The sequence below is a fragment of the Hemiscyllium ocellatum genome, chromosome 6, assembly GCF_020745735.1.
Source record: "Hemiscyllium ocellatum isolate sHemOce1 chromosome 6, sHemOce1.pat.X.cur, whole genome shotgun sequence".
Taxonomy (NCBI): domain Eukaryota; kingdom Metazoa; phylum Chordata; class Chondrichthyes; order Orectolobiformes; family Hemiscylliidae; genus Hemiscyllium; species Hemiscyllium ocellatum.
This window is the reverse complement of record NC_083406.1, coordinates 84,286,265-84,300,069: the sequence shown is the minus strand read 5'-3', so window position 1 is coordinate 84,300,069 and position 13,805 is coordinate 84,286,265. Positions and strand designations below refer to the sequence as shown.

Sequence of the window (13,805 nt, the reverse complement as noted above, 5' to 3'; positions counted from 1 at the left end):
CAAACTTCTCTGGAATTCAGGTCTTTTTGCCAGTGTTTGAACTAAAATTAGAATTAGATCTGGATTGTATGAGGTGTGGGTCACTTCACACCCTGGCTTCTGAGTTAGACTACAGGTTCAGGTTTCACTCCTCTAATCACAACCATCTAGATTGAAGTTCCAGTGCTACACTGAAGATTTACTTCACTGACACAAGTTCCTACATTTGATTGAGACAATTTGAATGCACTTGTAGCTCAGTGGTAATGTCCCTACCTCTAAGTTCGGAAGTCTGTGTTCAAGTCTCACCTCCATGCGTCATAACTCATCTGAACCGTTTGATTATAGATATTTTTAATGAGATCTGGAGCACGAAGATGCACGTAGAATCCAGACTGAGTACAGTTGGTCAGTTTATTGATGAACATGTGCAACTTGATAGCACAATCAATGACTCAGAATAGACTGATGAGGTGGTAATTGGGTGGATTGAATTTCTCCTGTTTTTTTTTGTGGACAGGATGTATCTGGATGCTTTTCCACTTTGTCAGGTAGATGCCAGTTTTATGGCTGTGCTGAAAAAGTTGGGTAGAACTTGAATTTCCCTGATGGGAGGTTTCAAGGCTTGGAATGGGAGGAGCCCTGAGTCAGGCAGTAAGGAACCTGCTGCCTACCCACTGCCACCTGATTTAAGTCCTGAATGGAAGGCTTATGGATGCCCTCCTGCCCATTTACTAGTTGAGGCCTTTATGTTTGCTTCAGCCAATGTACAATGAGCACATTTATAGGACCTTTTGACTTTTGTAAGACATACGAATGAAATGTTTTGTGCAAATGAACCAAGAGAATTGTTAACCTGTGATATTCACTTTTAATTACTGAGAATTATTCACTTCCCGACTCAGGCGACTGACTGTGTGGAGTTTGCACGTTCTCCCCGTGTCTGCGTGGGTTTCCTCCGGGTGCTCCGGTTTCCTCCCACAGTCCAAAGATGTGCGGGTCAGGTGAATTGGCCATTCTAAATTGCCCATAGTGGTAAGGGGCAAGGGATAATGTAGGGGTATGGGTGGGTTGCGCTTCGGCGGGTCGGTGTGGACTTGTTGGGCTGAAGGGCCTGTTTCCACACTGTAAGTAATCTAATCTTAATTGAGGGCTTTTACTGATGGGAAACTTCTTCCACTTTTTTATTGCTCAGTGCCAGTGTTTATCACCATGTTGAGCTGTGTGAAATTCTTAAGGGACTTGACAGGGTAGATGCTCGGAGGTTGTTTCTCCTTCAGGGAGAATCTAGTATCAGAGGACATGACCTGGAGTAAACAGTCACCCATTTAAGACAGATCAGGAGGAATTCCTTCTTGCACAAGATAGTGAGTTTGTAGAATTCTTTACAGTACAGGGCTGTGGAGGCTGGGTCATTTAGATTAGATTAGATTACTTACAGTGTGGAAACAGGCTCTTCAGCCCAACAAGCCCACACTGACCCGCCACCCACCCAGATACATTCCCCTACATTTCACCCCTTCACCTACTGCTATGGGCAATTTAGCATGGCCAATTCATCTAACCTGCACATTCTTGGACTGTGGGAGGAAACCGGAGCACCCGGAGGAAACCCACGCAGACACGGGGAGAATGTGCAAACTCCACACAGTCAGTCGCCTGAGACGGGAATTGAACTTGGGTCTCTGGTGCTGTGAGGCAACAGTGCTAACCACTGTGCCACTGTGCCGCCCTAAATAAATTTAGTTTATTTAAAGCTGAAATAGAGAGATTTTAAGCAGTAAGAGAATAGGCAGAAATGTGGGAGCTAAGGGTTATCAGATTTGTCATACGCTTATTGAATGGTGGAGCCATTCAATTCATAGAGTCATATAACACGGAATCAAACTCTTCGGTCCACCAGTCCATGCCGAACATAATCCAACCCGCCTGCTCCTGCTCCAAACCTTCCCTATTCATGTATCTACCCAAATGTCTTTTAAACACTGTAATAGTACCCACATCCACTATTTTCTCAGGAAGTTCATTCCACATGTGAACCACTTTGTGTAAAGACAATTTGCATCTTTTTACGTTTTTTTAAACTTCTCTCCTCTCAGCTTTTAAAAATATGCCCCCTAGTCTTGAAACCTGCCATCCTAGAGAAAAGACAACTACAATTAATTCTATCTATTCCCCTTATTATTTTATAAACTTCTATAAGGTCGCCTCTCAATCTACTATGTTCCAAAGAAAAAGGTCCCAGCAAATGCAGCCTTTCTTTATAACTCAAATGTTCCATACCCGGCAGCGTCTGGTAAATCTCTTCTGATTCCTCACCAGCTTAATAATGTCCTATAACTGGCTGATCAGAACTGGACACAGTATTATAGAAGAGGCCTCCCCAATGTTTTGTAAAACCTCAAGATTATGTCCCACCTCCTATACTCAAAGGGCTGAGCAATGAAGGCAAGCCTTTTTAACCTCTCTGTCTATATATGATGCAAACTTCAAAGAATTATGTACCTGCACCCCAAGTCCCTCTGTTCTACAACACTATCAAAGGCTCTACCATTAATTGTAAAAGTCCAACACTGTTTGTTGTACCAAAATGCAATACCTCACATATATCCAGATTGAACTCCATCTGCCATTTTTCAACCCATTGACCCATTTGATCAAGATCCCTTTGGAACCTTAGAAAACCTTATTCACTGTCTAAAATGTCAGCAATTTTGGTGTCATCTGCAAACCCACTAACCATGCTTTCTATATTGTCATCCAAATCATTTATACAAATGACCAACAAAAGAGGATCCAAAACCGATCCCTGTGGAACACCGCTGGTTACAGGCCTTCAGTCGGAAAAGCAACCTTCCATTATTACTCTCTTTCTCCTGCCATTAAGTCTATTATGTGTCCACTGGAAAGCTCACCCTGAATCCCATGCGATCTAACTTTACTAATTAGTCTAATTAGTCTACCATGTCAAAAGGCTTTACTAAAATCTAAATAAACAATGTTTACTGCCCTGCCATCATCAATGTTTTTGGTAACTTCCTCAAACAACTCAGACACAATTTTCCTCACACAAAACCATGAGTCAACATCCCTGAATCAATTTTTGCCTTTCTAAATATACATCAATCCTATCTTCTATAATCACCTCCCACAATTTACCCACAACTAAATCTTGACTTTCAGATCAATAGTTCACTAGTTTCTCCTTTCAATCTTTCTCAAACAAAAGTGCAACATCAGCCAACCTCAAGTCACCAGGCATCTCATCTATAGTTATAGACGATCCAGATATTTCTGCAAGGGGTCTTGTAATGTTCTCCCTTACTTCCCACAATGTTCTGGGATATGTTAGATCTGATCCTAGCAATTTACCCATCTTTATATTCTTTAAGACCTCTCGTAATTTCTCTTGTGTAATATGATCTGTTTATGAAACATCAAAGTTTATTTTTCTGCACAGATTTGTTTCTCCACAGTAAAAACTGATATGAGTTGATGGCATGACTAGCCTATTTCAGCTTCTACATCTTATGGTCATATCTGCATCAATACTCCCAGATGAGCAATAGTATGATCACATGTTGAGTAAAGGTCCCTTCACGCTTGTCTTCTAGCTTAATCTCAGCCTCCAAAACAGTACACAACTGTGAATCAGTGTAATCGTTCACCCTTCTTGAACCATTCCAGAATGTACACAATAGTTCAAGTGTCCATTTATATTCAAATATTATCAGAAATTACCCAGGTTAGGCTGTTATATCTTTCAGGTGGTCAAAAAAACAGTATGATAATAGCCTGTGTCAATTAATTCCTCCAGCATTAACAAATATTGACTAAAGCTGAGTTTAAGGAACTCATGCATTTGCTCTGTAGTTAAAGCAGTGGTGCAGTTTGTTTTAAGTGTCTCACAGAGACGTGCCAGCTGAAGGAAAAAGCGTTTAGTGAATATACGAGATTCATCAGCAGGAACTCAGCTAAGACAGTGCCAGTAAAAAGTGAGGCCTGCAGATGCTGGAGATCCGAGCTGAAAATGTGTTGCTGGTTAAAGCGCAGCAGGTCAGGCAGCATCCAAGGAACAGGAAATTCGACGTTTCGGGCAAAAGCCCTTCATCAGGAATGAGGAAAGTGTGTCCAGCAGGCTAAGATAAAAGGTAGGGAGGAGGGACTTGGGGGAGGGGCGATGGAGATGTGATGGTGGAAGGAGGTCAAGGTGAGGGTGATAGGCCAGAGTAGGGTGGGGGCGGAGAGGTCAGGAAGAAAATTGCAGGTTAGGAGGGCGGTGCTGAGTTCCAGGGAATTGACCGAGACAAGGTGGGGGGAGGGGAAATGAGGAAACTGGAGAAATCTGAGTTCATCCCTTGTGGTTGGAGGGTTCCCAGGCGGAAGATGAGGCGCTCTTCCTCCAACCGTCATGTTGTTATGTTCTGGCGATGGAGGAGTCCAAGGACCTGCATGTCCTTGGTGGAGTGGGAGGGGGAGTTAAAGTGTTGAGCCACGGGGTGGTTGGGTTCGTTGGTCCGGGCGTCCCAGAGGTGTTCACATCATCTTTTGCATCCGCTGCACCCGATGTGGCCTCCTCTATATTGGGGAGACGGGCCGCCTACTTGCCGAACGTTTCAGGGAACACCTCTGGGATGCCCGGACCAACCAACCCAACCACCCCGTGGCTCAACACTTTAACTTCCCCCTCCCACTCCACCAAGGACATGCAGGTCCTTGGACTCCTCCATCGCCAGAACATAACAACACGACGGTTGGAGGAAGAGCGCCTCATCTCCCGCCTGGGAACCCTCCAACCACAAGGGATGAACTCAGATTTCTCCAGTTTCCTCATTTCCCCTCCCCCCACCATGTCTCAGTCGATTCCCTTGAACTCAGCACCGCCCTCCTAACCTGCAATTTTCTTCCTGACCTCTCTGCCCCCACCCCACTCCGGCCTATCACCCTCACCTTGACCTCCTTCCACCTATCACATCTCCATCGCCCCTCCCCCAAGTCCCTCCTCCCTACCTTTTATCTTAGCCGGCTGGACACACTTTCCTCATTCCTGATGAAGGGCTTTTGCCCGAAATGTCGAATTTCCTGTTCCTTGGATGCTGCCTGACCTGCTGCGCTTTAAGACAGTGCCAGCCCAAGTAAGAAGACTTGGTGTGGAGATAGTGTCCTGTGTTTCTAATGGTATTGCTGAGTAAAAGGAATAGTGTGAATTTGATTCTTTTTCTGGTGTTTGTAATGAAATGTTTTCAACCTTTTTTAGTATAATATAGCTCATGTTTTTATTCTTTGAGAAGAAGTATGCCAATTTGCGTGAACATGCTCGGTGACTGACCTCTACAGTTTGAGAAAACACAAAACTTTGATCAATCAAGCCAAGTTTCACTCTGGGGTTTGATTTGTCCAATATTAACATCACCTTGGATCATACCGTTTGCCTAATTTCTCTTACCCATGGTAATAGTGACTGCGTAAAGAATTTGCATCTGGATTTGTAAATTATTCTATACGAGGCAGGCAATTACTTCTTCAGATGCGTACAATAGTGTTCAAATTTAATGTGTCTGTAACACTCTTGAACAGACTCAACAGCCAGACTGTGCATTAGTTTAAATCCTAGCCTTTGGGCAATTTCAGTAAGGATTTTGATTCCCATCTTGCTTACAGGTTGGTTCTTAGCTTTTTAGTAAATATATGTTTTTTTCTCTCTGTTCCCCACCAGTATTTACAAACTGAAATCATTGTCAGAGCTAAGGAACAGGAGTAGACGTTTCAGCCCCTTGAACTGGTTCTGCCATTCAGTGGGGTCATGGCTGATCTGTGCCCTAAGAGTTCCAAAACTCTAACCTCCTTTTTCTGTATAAAAGTGCATCTTCGCATCTCTCCTGAATGGTCTAGCCCTAATTCTCAGATTATGCCTCCTAGTTCTAGAAACCCCAACGAATGGAAATAATTTATTTTTTTTCTACTGTCTTTTCCTGTTGGTATCTGGGAGACTTTCATCAGATCACTACTTGACTTTCTAAATTCTAGAGCAAACGGACCTAATTTGTGTAATCTTTCTTCATAACATGACCCTTGAATGCCAGTTATCATTCTTGTTAATCAATGTTGTCCTCCCTCCAAGGCCATTATGTCCTTCCTATGGTGTGATGCACAGATCTGCTCACAATACTTCAAGAGGTGGCCAACCAGGGTTTTGTCTAACTGCAGTGTAACTTCTGCGTTCTTATACTCCAGTTCCCCGGACGTAAAAGCGAGGATTCCATGTGCTTTCTTGATTATTTTCTGCACCTATTCATGATATTTTAAATTCCTATACACCTGAACCCCTGAGTTTCTTTGGACAATCACTATATTTAACCTCATACAATCCAGAAAGTACCCATGATCTTCCTTTTTTGATTTAGGTTCAATCTTCTGTGGAAGTTTGTTTGCACTACTCATTTTTTTTGGTGGAATGCTGCTTACTTTGAAACATTGCCAAGCAAGTGTTATTATAGTTGAAATTGTGAAATTAGTAATTGAATAAATAGTATTAAAGCTGATTTTCTTTGAGGGGAAATATAGTCTTGAGTGATCAAATATTTTATTTATAAAGCATTTCCTATTTTTGTTTCTATATATGAATGTAAGCTATTACTACAATTGTACCTGCCAGCACATTTGATGGAATAGTCATTATCAAGTTCACACAAGCATTTAATTTGCCTCTTAATTCTAATGCATTAGTTCAAAATTGAATCACATACTGTTTATCCTGTTCTCTCTGTTAGTTGTACGACTCAGCACAGATTGAGAATTTGTTGCAAACTGGAACCCATGAGATTAACTTGACTTTACAAGGAAGAGGACTTAAGGGAGGAGGTAATCAATTGATTTACAATGTCTAATGCTCAATAATATAAATAATGCTAACTATACGGACATTTTTAAAAACTAGGACATCGGAAAGGAAACAGATTAACCTTGGTAAATTTAATATTACTGATCTGCAATAGTTTGAAATTGATCTTGGGTGCAGTGGGAGGATCCCAATGCAGTGACAAGGAATCAGCAAATCTCACTGGTATCCTGAAATGCTTGTATGGTTATAATAAAAGCTTCCATATGGGGTTCTTTCTTTCCTTTGGTACTTGTGGAATTGGTCTATTTTCATTGATTTTCTGTGCCTTTCCTGATGGACTGGGAGAATTGAAATTCCCCTCTTGTCACTACAAGGCTAACTGTAAATCTTCATATTATTACTGTTGTAGCCTTCTTTCAAAATCAATGTTCATAGTTTAAAATTGTGATAGGAACAAACACTAATGAAACCTTCTTCTTGAATTAGGAACTGAAAGCTATGTTCGCTTTTACAGGCAAATTTGGACAAACAACACCACCACTTGTAGACTTTCTTAAGGATATTCTGAGGAGGTATCCAGAGGGAGGACAGATTCTTAAGGTGAGCATCTTTATTACTTGTTTGGTTCTATTGAAATGACAGTGTTGGGTCCTTTGTGGTTTTATGTCTCTGGCAACCCAGTTGGTTGAATGTTGGTAAATAGAGAGATAAAGTATTCAAACCAGAGATGCCAAAAAAATTGCACATTTCTCTTTGTGAGAGACTCAGCAATTGGAAGAAATTAAACTTCAGCCATTTGACTGCCAAGTGGAGATGCTTCGATATATTGCAGAGTACTGTACCATAAGGAGAAAGTAGGGACTGCAGGTGCTAGAGATCAGAGTCGAAAATATGGTGTTGGAAAAGCACAGCAGGTGTGGCAGCATCTGGATACAATTCCTGATGAAGGGTTTATGCCCGAAATGTCAATTCTCCTGTTTCTTGGATGCTGCCTGACCTGCTGTGCTTTTCCAGCACCACACTCTCAACTACTGTGTCTTAAGGTCATACAGCTTTTGGCTAGCACCGTATATTTAATCAAACTGTGACTAAAAATGGATATTTGGTATTTTGTTTGTGTAACATTGCAGAAGCCTGTGGACACTGTACTCAATGAGACATAGAACAGAGAACAATACAGTGCAGAACAGGCTCTTTGGCCCTCACTGTTGCACAGACCTGTGTACTAATCTAAGCCCATGCCCCTGCACTATTCCATCATCATCCATGTGCTGATCCAAGGATTGTATAAATCTCCCTAATGTGGCTGAGTTAACTACATTGGCAGGCAGGGTATTCCACGCCCTTACCATTCTGAGTAAAGAACTTGCATCTGACATCTTTCTTAATCTATCACCCCTCAATTTGTGGCTATGCTCCCTCATACAAGCTAATGTCATCATCCTAGGAAAAAGGATCCACTGTTGATCCTATCTAATCCTCTGATCATCTTGTATTTGTCTCTATCAAATCCCTTCTTATCTTCTCCATTGAGAACAGACCCAAGTCTCTCAGCCTTTTCTCATAAGACCTTCCATCCAGACCAGGCAACACCCTGGTAAATCTCCTCTGCACCTTTTCCAATGCTTCCACATCCTTCCTGTAATGGGGTGACCAGAACTGTACACAATATTCCAAGTGCAGCCATAGTAGCATTTTGTATAGTTGCAGCATGACATCGTGGCTCTGGAACTCAATCCCTCTACCAATAAAACCTAACACACCGTTAGCCTTCTTAACAGCACTATCAACCTGGGTGGCAACTTTCAGGGTTCTGTGTATGTGGACTCCAAGATCCCTCTGCACATGCACACTACCAAGAATCTTGCCATTGACCTAGTATTCTGCTTTCCTGTTATTCTTCCCAAAGTGAATCATCTCACATTTATCTGCATTGAACTCCATTTGCCACCTCTCAGCTCAATTCTGCAGTTTATCCAAGTCCTCCTACAACCTGCAGCATTCTTCCACACTGTCCACTACTCCACCGACTTCAGTGTCATCTGCAAACTTACTGACCCATCCATCTATGCTTGCATCTGAGTCATTTATAAAAATTACAATCAGCAGTAGTCCCAAAACAGATCCTTGTGGCACACCACTAGTAACCAGACTCCAGGCTGAATATTTTGCATCAACCACCACTCGCTGCCTTCTTTCAGAAAACCAGTTTCTAATTCAAACTGCTAAATCACCCTCAATCTCATGCCTCTGCATTTTCTCCAACAGCCTACCATGTGGAACTTTTGCTATTGATAATGGAAAAGGTTGAAAGTATAGCAACAAGAATGTAAGGGTCTCTGAGAAGCCCTCTGAACAACCATGAATGAATGGGAAAGAAGACTAATCATAAAACTTTGACCTAACTTTTAAAATATCTTTGAAACTATTGGAAAATGCATGAGAGAACCAGGAAAAACTGTTGGAATAAATGCAAACTTTGCTTTATATTAAAAGTAGGGAATGAGAAGCGTACATAAAGTTGGGTTAAAATAGTGGTTACAATGGAATGAATAGCTTTTCAATTTTTTTTGTAGCACCTTTTGAATTGAGTACTGGATTAGTTGGATGTTTTGATTGTAAAGCTAGGCCATATGCTGTGAAAACTTCAAAGCTTACTTAAAAAACTCTGATAGGCAATCTGCACAAGGTGCATAAAAATCAACTGCATTAAATATTTTCCTTGATTAATAAGATGTGTAATTTGTTGGTAACGAAGAATCAATGTAGCATGACTGGTGTTAACATCTCTGTTCTGTTGTGATCCATAAAACATACTTTAATGTGAGCCCGAAGCGCAAGTTCTCATGTTTGTAACTTGACCTAGTTTATCAATTTCACAGTCAATTTCAGAAGGGACTTGTTGATGACATTTGGACTGTAAACAGACTGGAGTTCAATGAAAAGTTACGTACCTAACTGTGTGCCATGGAATAAATACAGAAGATGCAATAAATGCATAGCATATTGCCATCTGAAAAAATATGGCATTGTTTTGGTTGGAAACTGGGTTACACAGTAGTGTTTCCAACATTTTCTCACTCTCTTGCAATGCCTTTATATATTTCTGTTATTTTCTGGCTTCCACAGTTAACTATCTTTCCGCATGCTTGCAGGTTCTTTTGCCTTCTGCCGTCTCCTTTCTCCCTCTTCCTTCTCTTCTTTTGCCCCTGTATTCTTTATGCAAATTGGTTTTCTTTGCTTTACAATGCTGACATTGGCATAATGAGTACCATTAGCAGCAACAAAATGACTGCTAAGGTTGAGATCTAGTATTCTTTGAGGATCCCAGAGTTATTATGGAGGTGTGCAGCAGCTGGGAAACCCACAGAAATAACAAGTATATTCTCATTTAATTCTTTGCTTTTAGGAGCTGATACAAAATGCTGAAGATGCTGGAGCTACTGAGGTGAAGTTTTTATATGATGAGACAGAATATGGAGCAACTTCACTCTGGTCAGAGTTGTTGAAGGAATATCAAGGTAAGACATCACCTGAACAACAACAATGGATTCAAAATACAACTGAGACATCTTGCAGCAGATCCTGTCGATAAGATCAGTGGGAGAATAGTGGGCATTATAGAATGCCTTTTAATATTATTTTATATCTTAATCAGTGTGGTTAGATTTATCAGTAGCCACTGCAGAAGGATCAAGGCCTGAATCATTGAAATTGTTGCTTCGTTTGTTATTAGATGGCTGATTATAAGCACAAATGATCCCCTTCCCCACTCATTCAAACTGTAATGCTGTGTTCCTGTTAACACTTCTGAATGTTTGTGGATGTGGTACCGATCAAGTGGGCTGCTTTGTCTTGGATGGGGTTGAACACGTTACTTGCCTTGCTTTGTCTCTCCAGTGTTGGTTACCAGGGATCCCCCACAGCTGTCACCAGAACATGATTAACAATGGGAAAGGTGATATCCACATTGCAGAGCCCACAGTAGGCTGTTTCCTTTGAGCCCAGGCAGCGAGCATCATTCTTAGGTCGCTGACCACAAATGTACCCAAGATGGATGATAAGTTAATCCTTGAAACAAGGAAACCTTAAGCTAGTGCGATCCATTGCCAAAGCAGTATTGGCTGCAAATGTGTTGAATTCGTAAGGTGCAGGCAGGAATATACTTTTGTGATGTAAGTTTCAACGAGTATGCACAGTTTTCCACCTCGATGACACTGGAGTGCCTGGATAGATTTTAATTAAATAACAACTTTGATTATTTCTTCAGGCCCAGCCTTGTACTCGTACAACAATGCTGTGTTCACTCCTGAGGACTGGCATGGAATTCAGGAAATAGCAAGAAGTAGGAAAAGAGATGACCCCCTGAAAGTTGGGCGATTTGGAATTGGTTTCAATTCTGTTTATCACGTCACAGGTAGGTGAATTGTCTGCGCTTTGCAGTGTTTTGAATAGTACTTTTGTTTAGTTTACAGCTCCTTGGTGCAAGATTAATTTAGAATTGGTGCTGGATTCTCCCCCATTTTGTTGTACGTTGTATCTAGTTTGTTTTTGATAACCTGCAGTGCATTAAAGTATCTAAAAGAGAAAAGAAAGCATTTATTTTATGATGTTCACTTTGTATTTGGAACTCCAATTTCTAGGCATCCAGCAGTCTGTTCCTCCCCACCAGAAAGATTCATGGTAATTGGCAAAACGAAACAAAGCCAACTTGGGGAAACAAACTACATAGTAAGATATACAGGTGTGGAGAAGGCAGACTCAATAATTTATTTCAATAGATAGTTGGATAAACGTGGAAACAGAAATTTACACGGCTGTGGTGAAGGAGCAGGAAAGTGGTACTATTCACAAAGTTCATTCAAAGAGATGGCATTTACACAATGAACTGAATGGCCTCCATCTATTCAATCTTATTCTCTGATTCAAAAAGAAGCTTGTAGATCTAGAGAGGTGTTTATTTACAGCAAGTAGATTCTTGGGCAGAAAGACGCAAGCCACGTTAAACATCTCAACAGAGTAATAGTGTAATGCTCCAGTCATTAAAATATAGCAGCCCACAGGAGAGCAGCAAATTGGACTGGATTTCGAATGGCTGCAGAGGAAGAATTAGAGTGACTGGGTAAAATCATCACGAGAGAGCAGCAGGTCAGTGTATCTGCATCTTCCTGCCTCTGCGGTGTTTTTCAGGAGACTCGTTTGGAGACTACCCACCTGCAAACTGCAGGTAACCAAACTGAAGCAATTAGAGGGCCTGTCAAGGCCTGTCTCTCATGTCTTCTGCAATTTTCCATGTCTCGAGAATAATTGAAAGTCATTTTCTGTCCCCTGATGGTGCAAATAAATGGCTACAGCTGCAGGCACAGACCACCTTCGCAATGATGGATTAACAGCTGTGACTATTTTTATTTTCAAAAGTTTAAAAAGTGCTGAGAGGCTGCTTCTATCCTGAGGTGCTCTCAATCTCTGCCCTCGCTCTCTCTGAGCATGTTCCGGAGTGACTGATTCATCCAGTCAAGGAATATCTTTATTTTAAATTCACATCTTTGTTTATAAATCCCCAGTGCCTTCATGGCCTTGCCCACCCTTCTCATGCTAGTCCTTTCCAGCTCAATAACTCTCTGTTATACTAATCTTCTAATTCTGATGTTTTGAACATCACCAATGTAATGAATACACGGCCTTAAATTTTGGAATTCTGTTCCTAAACCTCTCTACCTCTGTTCAGACACTCCCTAAAACCTTCCTTTTTTTGGCCAAGTTTTTTATCATCTTGTCCAATAATATCTCCTTACGTGTCTTTGTGTCATGCACTGCTTGATAATGCTCCTCTGAAGCACTTTGGGCTGTTTCATTATGTTAAAGGCGCTATATAAATACAAGTTGTTGCCTTAAATGATTCTCGAGATTTGGTTTTGTGTGGTATCAGTTGTTTGGAGTTCATTTCTATTGTTGCATCGAAAGATGTCTTGCAAAAATTCATTCAGTTATTAAAAAGGAAAGCAACCTGAAGCCAAAAATTAAGTTTGGGCTCCGTGAAGCAGACCGACGGTTCGGTGGTCATGGGGCAAGGGTCTTCTCAGTCCCAAGAGGCCAGTTTTATCTACTTCACATCCAAATTCATCTCAAGACATTGGCCTCCAAGGAGCACCCAGATGCAGCATCATGATGTAAAATGGACCAAAAGTATTGGTGCAAGCATGATACTGAGAAGACCTGGTTGATTTGTCATAAAACCGTCATAATTCAACTTTCCTGTACAGGACCATGACATTGATGTTTCACAAAATCTGGTAGCAGTAGTCACACAGTGTTATTTTTGGTGGTGACTCTAAAGGCACATGTTTATGCGTGGAATGACTGAGGTTGCCAGGAAAACTAGGGGAATGTTGTGATGAAATGCTGCAAAGGGGGAGGCCTTTGGGGAAAAAAAGATCTGAGGGGGGAGGGGTAGGAAGCAAAATTGCAGGGAAAGCTTATCCATGTCTTTCCTCCCAATTTTAAAATTTCATCTATCTGATTCAAGCCGATGCATCCCTTTTTAAATCTGCTGCTTATGTTCTGCTGACGTGATCGGAGCCTGCTGTGCTATTTTAACACAATGCCTGAACGAAACAACACAGAGGGGTTTTGTTGCTAGGCTGAGTCTGTGGGAGGCAGAATGAGAGCATGGGGGTGTACCTCACTAATGTAAAATTATTTGCTCAGCTCTTCATGGTAGTAACAGGGAGTCCCATGTTGCTCAGTAATATTCTTCATTGCATATGGGGGTTGACATTGTGCTGGTGTTCGGAGAAACTGGGAGTCCCATTCGGAGAAATTCAAAGTCCTGTCATATAAACAGAACACTCCAAAAATAGATCAGGCAGCATTGGTCGAGAGAGTCAGTCATTTGAAGTTAAATTTATTCTCATCTCAGATTTTAGGTTTTCAATTTATTTTGGATTTCCGGCTTCTGTAATATTTTAATTTTGTATATCCATGG

The 13,805-nt window shown here is 41.3% G+C and overlaps 1 protein-coding gene across 1 annotated transcript in view; it reads left to right on the top strand.

Moving 5' to 3' along the window:
* Window positions 1-13,805, top strand: part of sacs (sacsin molecular chaperone) — an 80,175-nt gene that overhangs the window by 15,741 nt on the left and 50,629 nt on the right. Inside the window, exons 3-6 of the mRNA XM_060826086.1 lie at window positions 6,750-6,840; window positions 7,335-7,420; window positions 10,230-10,341; window positions 11,091-11,237. Of these exons, the coding sequence (XP_060682069.1) occupies window positions 6,750-6,840; window positions 7,335-7,420; window positions 10,230-10,341; window positions 11,091-11,237 (436 nt within the window). The remainder of the gene's footprint in view (window positions 1-6,749; window positions 6,841-7,334; window positions 7,421-10,229; window positions 10,342-11,090; window positions 11,238-13,805) is intronic.